Source organism: Anopheles cruzii, chromosome 3 (assembly GCF_943734635.1).
Source record: "Anopheles cruzii chromosome 3, idAnoCruzAS_RS32_06, whole genome shotgun sequence".
NCBI classification, from domain to species: domain Eukaryota; kingdom Metazoa; phylum Arthropoda; class Insecta; order Diptera; family Culicidae; genus Anopheles; species Anopheles cruzii.
The window spans coordinates 64,033,003-64,047,314 of record NC_069145.1 but is presented as its reverse complement, the minus strand read 5'-3'; the positions used below and the strand labels follow the sequence as shown (position 1 = coordinate 64,047,314).

Genomic DNA, 14,312 nt, shown 5'->3' with positions numbered 1-14,312 from the left:
GTGTTTCTGAAGGATTCAACGCCTCGCTAAACTTCCACCAGGGTGATGCACTGTGGAGGATGTTAGGGAAATGGGGTAATCTTAGCAGGCCATGTACGTCCTCAACCTGATGTGGAACTCCCTATTCGGCCTTTGTGTGCATTCAAAACTGCTGCGTTCTTCACGAATTGTATCTTGAGGGTCTCGCCACCGGAAAAGGTGCCCAATGCGTGTCTTTTGCTTTTTACGAAGTTTTACGTATGAATTTTTCTCATTTTTCTTAATTTTTCTTTAAAAGCTTCCTTCGTTTTTATGATAAAGCAGTTAATAAGATGTCAGGGAAAAGGCTTACACAGGGTTCACTTGAATAGACTTGCTCTCTTATATTGAAGTCCCGTCTTAACATGACAGATAATCCAGTGACAAGAAGCAATCTCTCCTTGAAACACTGGGAACGACTTTACGCCACAGCCCCATGGGTCTCCCCATCCGATTCCGAATTACTGCGATTAGTTCAACGAATCTGCAACTTCCAAAATGCAGGAACAAAGCAACGTCACAGACTGTGCACGTTGCCGGTCGTAAATAAGTCTATAATTTATTTCTCATTTGTGTAAACCATCCGAAAACCGAATGCAATCCCAGACGTTGCCTGGCTGGACGCTTTCAGCAGTAAGTAATTTCCTGGACCACCCGGCCACGTCGAGGTTAGAGCGATGCCAGACACCATCGATGCTCTCTCTGGCCCGTGTCAATGGGCCTACCTCAAAATTCCGATTCCGAGATTTCTGGTACGCCCCCAGCTGGCCATTGCTATAGGTCCCCAAGAGCAGGTAAATCCTTCTCGCAGCCACTACACTGGAAGATGAATCTGCTACGTGTTTAATTAATTATCTGCCCAGGCTCTGCCACACACCGAGCTGTGGTTCGCACACTCGTCCAGGTCGATACCGTGTTAACAAGCGGTACTTACACTGACCCCCGGATCCCGGTGGTCCCCATCCGGCCATTATTGCTGCCCGTGACATATATATTTTCAAATATTCACCACGTAGCTCCACGCGGAACGCAGAGTGGGGAGCTCATCGACGTCCAAAGGATGGCCACTTTCGCCCACTCAACACACTTTTTGTCCACCTCGGACCACTCTGAACCACTTGAGCCTACGCTGCTCCCCCGCCGTGGGGATGTCCTTCGTCGGTGTGTCGCGCAATCTGTTCCTCGCAATCCTAGAACACTGGACTTCAGCGTGTGTTCCTGTGTGGCAGCTGCGCCGGTCCAATGGCGTGTCGCGTTGAAGTGCGCGCATAATTAATCATCTTCCGAAGGCCCCACGAAGACCCGGCGGCAGACGAAACGCAGCACATAATTGTGGCGCTCGAAGTAGTAATAATGGTAATTTGCGCGAAACATTTATCATTCGTCAGACACGACCCGGGCCCGGGCCCGAGTAAATGGTAGCCATCTTTGCGCTCTTGTTCCGCCCGTGTGAACGGGTCAAGAAGCAATAGACGGCGGACAGCGAGAAAGTGAATCGAAGCGAGAGTTGGCCACCATGGTGTTCGGCTCGCAAGTTCGCCGAGTGTCCCACAGACGGAGACGATTATCTTATAAGGTCGATGGTGGGTTATTGGTTTCTTTCGGGGCGCGAACCAAAAAGAACCCAGAGGCGGGCCCGGGTGAGAAAGTGGGGAAATGAAATATTAGTGAGAATTAGGTTGCAAATTTCGATTCGATCTTCCCCGGCGGACGGTCCCGGGTCCGCCGATCCGATCTGCGGCACGTGTTCCAGCTCCACGCAGAAGCGCCGAAACCCGAAACCGAAGACTTCATCCATCTTAATGGCGTCGAACAAATGGTTCTTGTCAGCGGAGCAATTAGACTGGAAAATTAATTTGCATTGTGATACAATTTGGTGGCGTTTTTCCCTCCTTTTCGGGGCGACGGGGAATAAATGTGTGACCGGGCTACAGGGTGGGTCGGAAAGTTGTGACACTTCTCCGGAGTTCCCACTTTACTTTCCACAACCCAACGAATGTTTCAATACTTTAATGTTTTTCTATCTTTTTGTAGTACCTAAAGGATGTTTATAGTTCTAGAACGACGTCAGAAACTATTGCTTTGAAGGATTTTTTGACTAGATAAAAACTCTCGTTAATTGTAAAACAACAAATTTAAACGTGTTACGTGCAAACTTTTCTTTACACTAATCATCGGTAGGATTATTTCCTTTGATTATTTCCCAACCCTTGCCTCATCAGTTACGCACTCGACCGTAATTCATCGTCTACCGGCAACCTGGAGGTGGAGTTGAACTAAAACTGAGGCCACTTCCTTTCGATGCCAGGCGTCAAGATCAATATCATCGAGCATGCGACCGACCGCGGTCAACATTTCTGTTCCCTCTCACAACACACAGACCGTGGGCACCCTGTTGCCCGTCCGGTGCCGCCCTGCGGGCACACCTAGCGGCCGCTAAACGCCAGCCGACTTGCCCGATCACACACAACCCCGCTATCGCCACAGTTGTCCGCAGTGCCAAAACCCGATAGGAACGAGCCCCCGACGACGAAGACAACGACACCGAAGACGACGCGGATCCCCGGCGGAAGACAATCCACCAGAGCGCCCCGGGTACTTGGTGGTGGTGGTGGTGGTGGCGGAGAAGACGGTATCCTGTGGCCCCTGCCTGCCACCCCGTGCCGGTGGCGTCCACGATGATAAATAATATACCGTTTTTTGGCAAATATTCCCAGACGAAAAGAGATAAAATATTATAGAAATAGAACTAATGTGGCGCCGCGGTTCTTGACTGTTTGTACGGATTCAGTTTTATCTTCATGATGCCGCTGCTGCTGCTGCTGCTGCCGATGTCTCTGCGACGACGGGTCCGACTCCACGCCTTCCGTCCCAAGAGACTTGCGTATTCTTACCCTGGGCCACCAGCGACCCCTTCTGCGGACTCCTCGGCGGCTCTTGCCCTGCTCTACCCATCTCTTTCACGCCCATGGATCCTTGGACCGACACGCACACACGCGCGCACAGCGGTACCAATCGCAGAAAAATGGCAGAAAACGGACCTCTCGGCCGAGAGAGAGTCTGTCAGCGCGGCGGCCAGTCGGCAATGTGTTGTGGGCAGCCAAAACGGAGACTGGGTCGCTTCCTGGCGGAATGTGCGATGATTCGCATTCGCAGGCACGCAAGGACGAAGCCACACCGGCTGCCACGCCACGGCATTTTCGCTCTCCCTTTCTCGGTCTCCGTCTCATTCTCTCTTGCGTTAAGCGTTTGGACAGAGAACGGCACATCTATCGCCATCTTCTTCATGCTTGCGTCTGCGGTCTGTAACGGTTAGGGACCCGCTTTTTCTACGTCCGCTATCGGCCGATTTCTGTTTCAAACCGGACCCTAATCGCTGGTTAATGCGGGTCGCCGCCAAGGAAGGGAATAACTGTGAGTCCTGATCCTGCCACTGCCTCGAACTTGCCCAACCGACGGATGAATGACGCGAGAAGGATTTCAATTATCGCGCAGGTCGTAATTTGATTGACCATTTTAGCTCAGCAGTCCTGGGATTTGTTATCTCTTGGCTGCTTGCGGGAGCATTATGCTAAATGACCCTGTAGCGCGCGATGGAATGTTGGTGTTTTTTTGTTTGTGGACGTGCAATCAATAGAAACAAATTTGTAATTTTTTATTATTGTTTCTTTTCAAAACACCACTCTTACGCAAGATTAGTTGGAGAAGTCATGCAAAACTTTCATTCGAAAACGGCAAACATGCGACGAGATAAGAAGATCAAATCTACGAAACAATCCGGCAAAATCCTCGCCACAAACCCGGCTAACCCGAAGCCGTGACCGATGCGTACCCGTTAGAGGAGTAGGTGTGTCTCCTCGGTAGCGTGTGCCCAACGTTTTATGCCTCAATTTTGGCACAATCTACGTCATCCGCAACGTTCCTCTGGCGCATAGCGTAAGGCGCCAGGCCATGCTAACGAGTCGCCCGGAAGAATAATGGCGCACAGGGAATTTATGGGAAACTTTGCCACAGTCTCCATTTTCCATCGGCAAATCGGCCGCCCGTCAGCTGATATGCGACAGCCAAATGGGGCAGCCCGAGGAGCTCTGTTTGGTACTGTTAGACGCCGATTGCGGTCTACCTTGAAGGCCACGCAAATGCTGCGAGCAAGCAGCGTGATTTCTGTATCGCATTGTACAACTGTGGATTTTGGCGAAAAACATTGTTTTGCGATTGACAAACTTCTGCCAGCGTGTTGTGAGTTTTTGGCTCAAGGTCAGCAACGGCCCTTTAAATAAAACCCTGCATCCATACCAAACTAGTTTAAATAATAGTTGCCTTGTAGTTTTTCACAAGAAACTACCAACTACATCACATCACAATGTGTTTTAAATATCCCTGTTTCAGTGAAGCTTAATTCCGTGTGAGGGTAAAATTATGCGAATTTCAAATATTGTTGGTATTTGCTTACTTTGGTCACATACTGTGAGAGACGCAACGGACCGATTATTCGAACAACTGTGGCTTTTCTTGTTCTAAACGGCGCGTGTGAAATCAGCGGCTAACCGTTCAGATTTAATATTCAGTTGAATAATTAATACAATAAACAACAATCGATTCGCTTTCAGAAGCCACAACATTACTATTATACAGAAAATCTATAGTTTTTACGCGGTTTATTTTTCCATCGTGTACTAAATCGCCTTCAAATTCAAACTCACCAACTGCCAACCGTCACTCTTGCTTGACAGGTAAACCGGAGGCCATAGCTTTCTTGAAACACCGGAAGCTTCGCCCGGCAAACTCGACGGTAAACTCGCCCGCGACGGCGAAGCGAAACGGCCCGGCTTAAAGTCAGTTGCAAATTAAATTGGAAAGTGGTCGCTTGTGGATGTGTTTTCTGTTTGCCACTTGTTATAACCTTGTTTGTTGAGCGTTTATTCTCGAAGAAACGTGTTAAAACGTGTTAATTCAAAGGCATTGCGTGTAGCGACTCTAGTGACCGTGCTTGCCCTTAAATTCACCAAAAGCAGACCACGAGAACTGCGTTGTGTGTTTTGGTTACGCGTCAGTCCGTCATCCCGAGTGTGAAGCGATTTCGAGTGGCGTGTGTCGCTCTGTGTGTGCGTGCGTGCGGCGGCGACAGCAGCTGCCAGAAAGGAAGCGAGAACAAAAAACGCATTAACGCCACGGGCAGAGAGCCGATTGCTGGTTTCCTCGGTTGCTATGTTCTTGTAACGGAATTTGTGAACAATCGTTTTTATCGCTTATTTATTGTGTGTGCCTCTTTGTTCGTGTTCGGTGGCCCCTTGGGTGGCAAGACAGAGGGACGCCTAGAGTACTGTTACCGCTGCATGCCCAGCGCTGTGTTTTTTTAGATGGAGATTCATACCGAGAGCAGCGGTATTGATTCCTCGCCGGACATGAATTCCAGCGTCGAGCTCAACCCATCGCCCGTCCGGTCGGTGGTGATGCCCCGGAAGCTGACGTTCTGCGAAACGTCCCCGGAAGTGGTCGAACCGCAGCCGGCCACCATGAAGCAGCCGTCGTCGATGTCGCCTCCCTACCGGAAGGTGCGAGCGCTGCGACTCTTCGACACGCCGGCCACACCGAAAACCATCATCCAGAAGTCGACCAACAATATGTTCACTCGGACGGAATTCGGCCGGCCAAAGAAGGGCTCGGCCTTGGTGGAACGCTACGATGTGCTGGCCAAACCGATGGACGCCGAAATGGCGATGATTGCCACGGAGAAGCCACGGTCCGTGCCGCTGCACCGGCACTACGATGCAGGTTTGCCGGCCAACGTGAATCCGTTCACACCGCCGGCAATGTTTATGCGCACCAAGAAGCGCACCCGCCAGGAGGGTGGTTTGGCAGGGCCGCTGGAAGGAGGCGACAGTTGCCAGACGACGGTCGGTTCCAAACTCACGCTGAACCAAAGCTTTCCGACCGTGTTTCCGTGCAACCGGATCAACAGCAAAAGCCAAAGCCGCTGGACGTACGGTGGCGCAGCGTTGACACCGTTCGCCGGCCGTCAACCGCCCGGCAACGACTCGACCAACCACACACTGAAGGCGTTCAATTTGGTCGAGGACGAGTGCGGCGAGTTCCGTCAAGCCCCGAAACGGCTTGCGCTACAGGACTCGAACATTTCGCGCTACGACAAGGAGTTCATCCAACTGGCGCTGCTGGGTGAGGGTGAGTTCGGGCAGGTCTACCAGTGTCTGAACCGACTCGATGGCTGTATTTACGCGATCAAGAAGAGCATCCGGCCGGTGGCGGGCAGCGCGTTCGAGAAGACGGCCCTGAACGAAGTGTATGCGCACGCCGTGCTCGGTAAGCACGATAACGTGGTGCGCTACTACTCGGCCTGGGCCGAGAACAACCACATGCTGATCCAGAACGAGTACTGCAACGGGGGAAGCCTGCAGACGGTGCTGCAGGAGCGCTGCCTGAATGAGTCGGAACTGCGCACGCTGCTGCTGCACATCGCCGAAGGGCTGAAGTACATCCACTCCAACGAGCTGGTGCACATGGACCTGAAGGCGGGCAACATCTTCCTCTCGAAGACACCGCTCCGGGCGGCGGGCTGTTCCATGGGAAGCTACGTATCCGCGGCCACCGATTACGCCGACGATGGGTTCGAGGATGTGTACGACGATCTGGAGAACGAGTTCCTGGTGACGTACAAGATCGGCGATCTGGGCCACGTGACGTCGATGAATGATCCGCAGGTGGAGGAGGGCGACTGTCGCTACATGGCGAGAGAGATTCTTCACGAGGACAACTCCAACCTTGCCAAGGCTGACATCTTCTCGCTCGGCATCACGTTGTACGAGGCGGGCGGTGGCGGTCCGCTGCCGAAGAACGGCACCGGCTGGCACCAGCTGCGCAACGGCCAGTTCCCCGATCTGCCCGGCATCGGGCGCGAGTTCAACGATCTCATCAAGAAGATGATGCACCCGAACCCGGAAAAGCGGCCCTCGTCTACGACGATCTTCAACCATCCGTAAGTCGGCAGCCGAATCGGGCAACCGAGCGAGCGAGTAGTTCTTGTCCTTAATCACCTTCGTCTCACTTTGCACAGGGTTCTTTCACCGATCGACTCCAAAACCAAGGCCCAGCTGAATCTCGAGCTAAGCATGGAGCGGCAGAAGAACGAGGTGTTGCTGAGAAAGTTGAAGGAACAGGCCAAGCTGATTAAATCGATCGAACAACAATCAAACAGCACCACTGGTAAGAAGGTGACCGCGGATCATCCGGATGTTCCCGTGCCTCTGGTGCCTTTCTAACGAAGCTTTCGTTTGGCGTGATGCCGCTCACGTCCCTGTCTCTCTCTGCAGCATCGAGCATTCGCAAGTCGCGTGGCCAGGCATCGTTGCACGAGCTAAATACCTCCGATCGGAAGCTGCGATCGTATTCGCGCAAGAAGCGCTCAACCAATCTGCTGTCCGGGCGCCGGGGTATCCGGGACAACAATAAATCAAAGGACTACTAGCCGGGTGGTGGTGGTCCACTCGATGTCGTTTCCCATTGTCACAAGTTTGTCCGCTAGTTCCTACGCCCTTCTACAACCGGCAACCTGATGGTAGTGATGGTTTCCCTCCTCGCTCCGTGCCTTACTCCTCACCTCTCTGTCCTCGTGTGCGCGGCTCCTTCTACGGCGGTGCTAGCGGCCAGTGGAGCTGTTTCAAACAAACAAGTCAACATCGCACTACGAGGTGTGTGTGTGTGTGTGCCATTGACCAAAAGCCAAACCAAACCACAGAAAGCGATATGAAAAAGAAGGATATCATCGATCCAGCAGCAGAGAGATTCCATGTTCATTCAATTGTGAAGCCAAAGCGTAACCAAAACCAACCAAAAAGAAATGATAAATATGCTTCAATGAATAGCGCACCTTCGAGTTGCGCAACCGAATGACGGCGGCTGGGTAGACCGCCGGTAGTAAAGAACACGTGAAGCACCCGCTAGTGGCGCGCCAGGAACAACGAGGGAATCGAAACAACACGATGTAAACGACGCGCACAGAGAGGTCACACGTAATCAGGCAGAAAAGCATTCTAATTTAACGCCACAACTGTTTCGTATCAAATTAGTTTTCGTTTTTAATTTGTCTCTGTTTTGTGTACTAATTTATTACTTTTTTGGTGTATAGATTTACTTCGGTTCGCGTCTAATCCATCATGTTCTTGTGTCGGTCGCAGCAATGCAAAACTTTCCTTTCTAAAGCTCTTTATAATTATTTTAATCTTTCTTTTTTTTTGTACGAAACGTTGTGGAAATTGAGGGACTAGGGATTTTATTTCATATCGACAATTTTTGAGTTAATTAAATTTTCTTTTTTAAGCGCTATTATGAACCGCACCGCGTGTGCTAACCCGTGTCTCCGGGACGGACGGATAACAACGTAAATTGAGATAGAAAAGTGAATTGAATTCGTATGCCTGCGTTTTATGCCTATATTTATTATTGTATTTGTCACGCGCGTTAAATTCGGTTGAAGAGGTGTCCAATTATTAAGTAGGGACGTATTCCAGTTAGGGTTTTTTTTATGGATAATGATAATCTCAAAATTAATCGATAATCGGAATTGGATTTGTTTTTTTTTTGCTAACGTGTAACAACATCGAGGCGACGGTGCGTTTGAAAGTAAGCCGGAAATCGGAGCAGCTAGGAGAGTAGGAAACAACCAAATTGAAAGCAAAAAATCGTTAGAAAATAAGCAAAATCTTTGCAAACAGAGATGTGGCGATTCAAAAACGAAGAGTAACAGTTAACGGATGAACAGAACGCATCCGGGCGGTTTGGTAATTATGTGATGAAAACGAACGACAATGGACGGGGACCATAAGAAGAACAGTCCTCTTAAGCCTTCGAAAGAGACAAGAAAATAGGGGCAACGATTGCGTCGCGTCGTTCGAAATGCAAACGCGTGCATCGATGGAAGAAAACGTAAGGCTGTAAACTTGCCGTTGATGAAACCAACAGAACTAGGAGAAGAACATGCGCCTCCGGGGGGCGAACCCAATTGTGAAAGCATCTAGTGTTTAAGGGTAGCAGAGAGCGAAATAGAACATCGGAACCGGTGGCTCAGTGTTAAGTGCTCTTTACTTCGTACGCATAATTTGTTAAGTTCTACATTTTTCTATATTTTTTACTCAACTATTATCTGAGATAAGGACTCAAAAAGGATACAGGTTATAGAATTCAGGAAAAGAAAAGAAGAACATCCCAAGAACTACGGAGAGATTAGAGGCTGGTGAAAGCTGGTGTTTAAAGTTAGCGGGAAAAACTGAGCGGGTGATTCACCCATGCGGACATAGAGATACCCAGAATAGACACAATCGGTGTGCATATGATCGGATTGTGGCGATACCGTGGCTTAACGATAAACTCCTGCGTATTATGAGAGCGAAAGGAAATTTTGTGATTTTAACCATTAAGCCAAACGACATCGATGTGTCACGTAACGTCACGTCATACGCGCTCTTCTTCTTCCCCGAGCCGCTCCGGGTTGATGGTGGGGCTTGTTGAACGGAGAGTTCGTCCCCCCGGCATGCGTCCGGCGCGCGGAGCGGCCTGGGTAACAACGAGAGCAACACATCCACACTAGACACACCACTCTATTGACGCTGAATGAAACGCTAGTGATAGATAGGTTAGATGAAGGTTACTGGCAGCATGCATTGGCTGGTGGTTGTAAGAATTGAGCATATTTAACGCCACTACATCCTACTGAGAAGGCCATATTAGTTTTCTTCCAAAAGTTTCTATATATTTTTCTTTTTCTTTAAATAGAATAGCAAGTTCAGTAAATAATACGAGTATACTTCTTCCACTAACCACGCCATCCTAATATGTATCATTAGGTGCTTTCTCATAGATATTTTTCTTTGCTAGCCTTTATACTCACACGCACCCGCCACCCACTGATGCTCCAAACTCGCCCCATCTTTCCATGGGGACGTAAGATAGTTAAGCTCTCTGTATGTTATCGAAATGTAAGGCAGAAAAATGTATACAATTTATTATCAATCATCGGAACTATCGGAATCAATAAAACATGGTTATCCAGAAGCAAAAACCCGGAGGCTCAACACAGTTTTTCGGTAAAGTCATCGACGCTGATAAGGTGAGGGCTTTGCTCATCTCCGCCACCATCGTTGGCTTCCCCCATGCTGTCGACAGCCTCCGATTCTACGTCACCCATCTGCTGCCGGCTGGACGGGAACAGAATTTTAATGTAAAAATCCGAAGCCTGCCGATCCATCGGCTCACCGACGGTTGTCAGCAACTCGCCGAAACGTCGCAGATCGACCCGGGTGCCTGGAATCGGGAAGATCGATCAGTCGGTTATGATTGGAGATAGCCCAGCAGAATGGTTGCTGCTTGCGCACCGGACGTCACTGTGGCACCGATGTAAGTAACGGCGGTCAGAACGTCCTCGCTGCTGGGAGACCCACTGGTACGATGGTTGAGAAACAGTTTGGCCACTTCCTCAAAGGTAAGGTAACAGTTTCCCGCTAGTGCCATTTCTTGGCAAAGGTTTTGTTCCTTCAGGCGAAAAGGCAATTAATATTGGCAATATTGCTATGGCTTCTATTTCTATTCCAGGATGCCCTCACCTCGAACTCGCTCATATGGAATCCAATGCTGCGCATATAATTCGGAACGTCCCGCGTATCCATCGCATCCCGCAACTGCCCGCGGGTAATGGAAAAGGAAATTATTAGTGGACACTCAAACAAACGCGCGTACCCGTACCGTGAGTTCTGCATCGCCGTCGCTATTTTTGGGGGAAATCTGATTGTAGAAGAACAGACTCAACATTTCTCGGACGTAGCAGCCCGTTTTACCGCCCGGCAGTAGTGCACAGAACGGATCCAGCCCGGTTCCAGAGTGCTTCAAATTGTCTAGCACCGGCCTGCAGATGAAATATCGCAAAGGACGGATTAGTAGCCCTGAAGATCATCCACTTTGAATCCATACCTCGTGTTCACTCTCCACAAAGCGACTGCATGATCACCTTCCCCGAAGGTGATCGCACAAGGATCTGTGCCGCCGGCAAGCTGTAGCCACTTGAGGTGCTTGGGATGACCACGGACGGCCAAATATTTGAACGGATTGCCATCGATCGGCAGGCGGTGTAGATAGATATTGTTGTTGGTGATGAAAACGAAGAACTCCTCACCGGGAAGCAACTGTAGAAGGGAGGTGAAGAACTAGCGCATTCTTTCTGGCGACTATCTTGTACACTTACCCGTAGGCACCGAGCAGGACCGTCGTGGAAGGGACCGAGAAAGGTGTGCATGATGTCGAACGTGTTGCGATTAAACAGTTTGAACTTCAGATGATCATTGGACACAAGCAGTTGATCGTTTGGGAGCACGAGCAGTGCCACGGGAACTGCCGTTTGCTCAATTCGACGACGTTTACCGATTGATAGGGCCGATTGTTGGGACTTTTCGCTGTCGTTCACTACATATTGCACCATGTACTGTCGATAGTAATTGAAAATTGATTCGAATGATTCTGTTTGGGCTACTTTTGCTGAAACACTTACACGATCTTCACCGATCGAGATGAATTCGATAGCGCTCAGAAACGCGGTGTCCACCAGTCTGTGCGTGGCGCAGCGTCCCGTCGTTAGCCAATCTTCTTTTTCTCGCTGCAAAAGAGTGATAATGTTCTGCTCCTCCTGGCAGTGGCCATTAAAATAGAAACGAAGTTGCTCATTGGAAAAATGAAATTTAATGCAATTTTTATCATTTGAGTAACAGGAAGAATTAGACAACTTACCACACATACGAGATATTTACAGTCGCTGGAGAACTTTACTAGCCGCAGCTTTTCATTGGTGAACTGAAGGGGACTACCTGCGTTGACGACCATTATGTTCGGATCAATCATCCAGATGTATCCGTTCTCCGCACCTCCAGCCAAGAACGTTCCTATAGTAATTTGAATCGTTTGTCACTAGAACCATTGATAACGGAGTTCCATCATATACTGACCGCAAGGAGAATAAGATAGGGTTGTGATCCTTCCTCGGCGTGTTCGCTGTATCGGAACGTCCAGCGTGCTGGTTATTGTTTTCGCTTTCAATTCATACACAACAATTCGCCCGTTTCCATCGCATGTGCAAATCTCCGATCTATATAACGGAATTATAAAGTACACTTATAAGGGAATGGTTGCATCCAAGGAACTCCATCTCACCCGACCTCGTGGGATGGGCATCAACCGCCGTGATGATGCTGGGCGATGGAAGGAACAGTTCCTGTATCTTGTTGTACACGATGTCGATGTCGTAGATTTTGCCGGACTTGGTCGCCGACACGAATCCGCGAACGATCACGGGTTTCGCCTCGAACGACACATCCTTTGGAGCGATCTCTTCGATGGTGGTCTCAGGTTCTCGCTTCGATGGTTCCGCTAAGGTTGGATGGAATTAAACTGAACTACGTCCTCTTAGGACCGTTTCATTCACAACTTACCGTCATCCGGCGTGGGGTCACCTGCCAATGGCTGCTCAGCCGGTGGAGCTTTGCGAGGGCGCGTCGCCATCAGGTCGAACGAAAGCGTTCGGATCGGTTCGAGGTCCTCCTGCTTGAACCAGTACAGGATCTTCATCGAGTTGTCGTAGAACCGTATCTCGCCATCATCATCCCCGGTGATGATCTTTTCGTCACACGAGCGCACCACGTTGATCGAGGCGTACTTCAGGTGGAGGTACTTCAGAAACTCCTTCCGCAGAGGCGCTCCTCCCGTCTCTTCACTGCCGACCTTCTTGTCGTCGCTCCACACGATCGCCATTCCGCCAGCCGTCACTGACACCGCCCGATCCGTACCGACCACAAACACCGAATCGTTGTAGTCCTGAAACCCATGTCGCTTGGGCACCTGTACCGAGAGCTTCTGCTCCTTGGCATCCCAGGCACCGAACACGACGCCGCTCTCCATCGTCACCACAAACTGGTGCTGCCGGTGACGGTCCTTGCAGAAATGGACCGTTTTGATGCGCCCCAACCGTGCCGGAAGCGAAATGGTGTCTGTGAAGTGCAACTTATGAGGGCCAAGCTGAGTGCGGTTGCTTCAGTGAAGACACATACCATCGGGGAAGTCATTGCCCACCGTCCAGGACCAGATCTTGAGCTGGTTGCCCTGGTCAGCACCACCCCCCGCCAGAAGATATTTTCCATCGTGACTGAGGGCAACGGCATGCATTTTCGTCCCCTTGAACGGTTCAAAGATGGTGCGGATGGCGAGCGGAACATGATCTTCGTTGGTCGTCGTTCCTCGGTCCCACACGTTGATGCTGTAACAGTTGTCGGAGCTTACAACGAACCGGCCACTACCGTCGCTTCCAATTGCGTTAACGTTGCTTTTCTGTGGAGAGAGAGAGAGAGGCAAGTGCCATTCGAAGGATTCGTAGTCACCAGCTCCGAAGATGCCTCACGTGTCCGATTACGGGGTGAACTTTCTCGTGTTCGCCGTCGTAGGAGTAGAACAGCAGGGTGCTGGCCGAGGCCAACACCAGCTCCTTACGCTCGCGGCTGGCGCTGACGTTGAGCAGTGGAACACGTGGATTGAACCCGGAAAGCCATTCCAGGTGCTGTAAATCGGGTACCGGCGGATTGGATTTGAAATGTTTAAAACACTGTTCAGGAGGACCCGTCCTTACCAAAGGCTGACAGCGATGGTGAACTTTTCCACTGTCCCGAGCATCTTCCGGGATGAATTCCACAACTTCACCCATTACGGTGCCGTGTCCGCCTGCAGGAGTCGCGTCTACACCGAAGGTTTGATTCGAAAGAAAGAACGCCAAACGACAGCAAATTTGCTGGTTGCCAAGGACTCGACTGGTTGCTACGGAAGCGTCGCTATGAAAGTAATTTTTTGGGGATTGGTTTGGTGATCATTTATTCGAAAAAAAGGTAAAAGAAAGGTGATGCAAGTTACAGGCGATAACAACGAGGGAATAACGAAAGGGGAATTCTAAATAACATAAGCAAACTCAGCACATGAATGAAAAAAAAATAACGAAAATAACCGTTGACAGTTTCTCAATCCTGGCGATTGCGTGAATCGATTCCAGGTCACTGACACTTTGCGACTCCGGGCGCAAGACGTTAACCACCGAAAGAAGGTACCGTTACGCAATGCTAATCTCCTGATGATTGGCCAAGTGACGTTGACGAAGTCAAATCTGCCCTCCGCTCTCTCCTGTACTGTTCAAGAACGATCGTTAGTGTGCGCATAGGTGATTGGGCGGCGAAAGGTGGGTGGCAATGACCGACGGCTCG

At 50.1% G+C, this 14,312-nt stretch overlaps 2 protein-coding genes across 2 annotated transcripts; one reads left to right on the top strand and one right to left on the bottom strand.

Annotated features, from left to right (window-relative positions):
* The first annotated feature begins 5,205 nt into the window (after nucleotides 1-5,205).
* LOC128273473 (wee1-like protein kinase) lies at nucleotides 5,206-7,501 on the top strand. The gene is made up of 3 exons (XM_053011440.1): nucleotides 5,206-7,012; nucleotides 7,091-7,239; nucleotides 7,347-7,501. The coding sequence occupies exons 1-3, from the start codon at nucleotides 5,379-5,381 to the stop codon at nucleotides 7,499-7,501; spliced, it is 1,938 nt and encodes a 645-aa protein (XP_052867400.1). The 5' UTR covers nucleotides 5,206-5,378.
* A 2,598-nt stretch (nucleotides 7,502-10,099) lies between these two features.
* On the bottom strand, nucleotides 10,100-13,765 carry LOC128270775 (cilia- and flagella-associated protein 251-like). Its single transcript, XM_053008192.1, has 14 exons — nucleotides 13,691-13,765; nucleotides 13,466-13,621; nucleotides 13,119-13,395; nucleotides 12,504-13,058; nucleotides 12,231-12,441; nucleotides 12,021-12,160; nucleotides 11,806-11,957; nucleotides 11,570-11,704; nucleotides 11,267-11,503; nucleotides 10,996-11,207; nucleotides 10,771-10,930; nucleotides 10,632-10,706; nucleotides 10,404-10,560; nucleotides 10,100-10,332 (listed from the first exon to the last, which is right to left on the bottom strand). Exons 1-14 carry the CDS (start codon nucleotides 13,763-13,765, stop codon nucleotides 10,100-10,102), a joined length of 2,775 nt encoding a protein of 924 aa, XP_052864152.1.
* Between the last annotated feature and the right edge of the window lie 547 nt (nucleotides 13,766-14,312).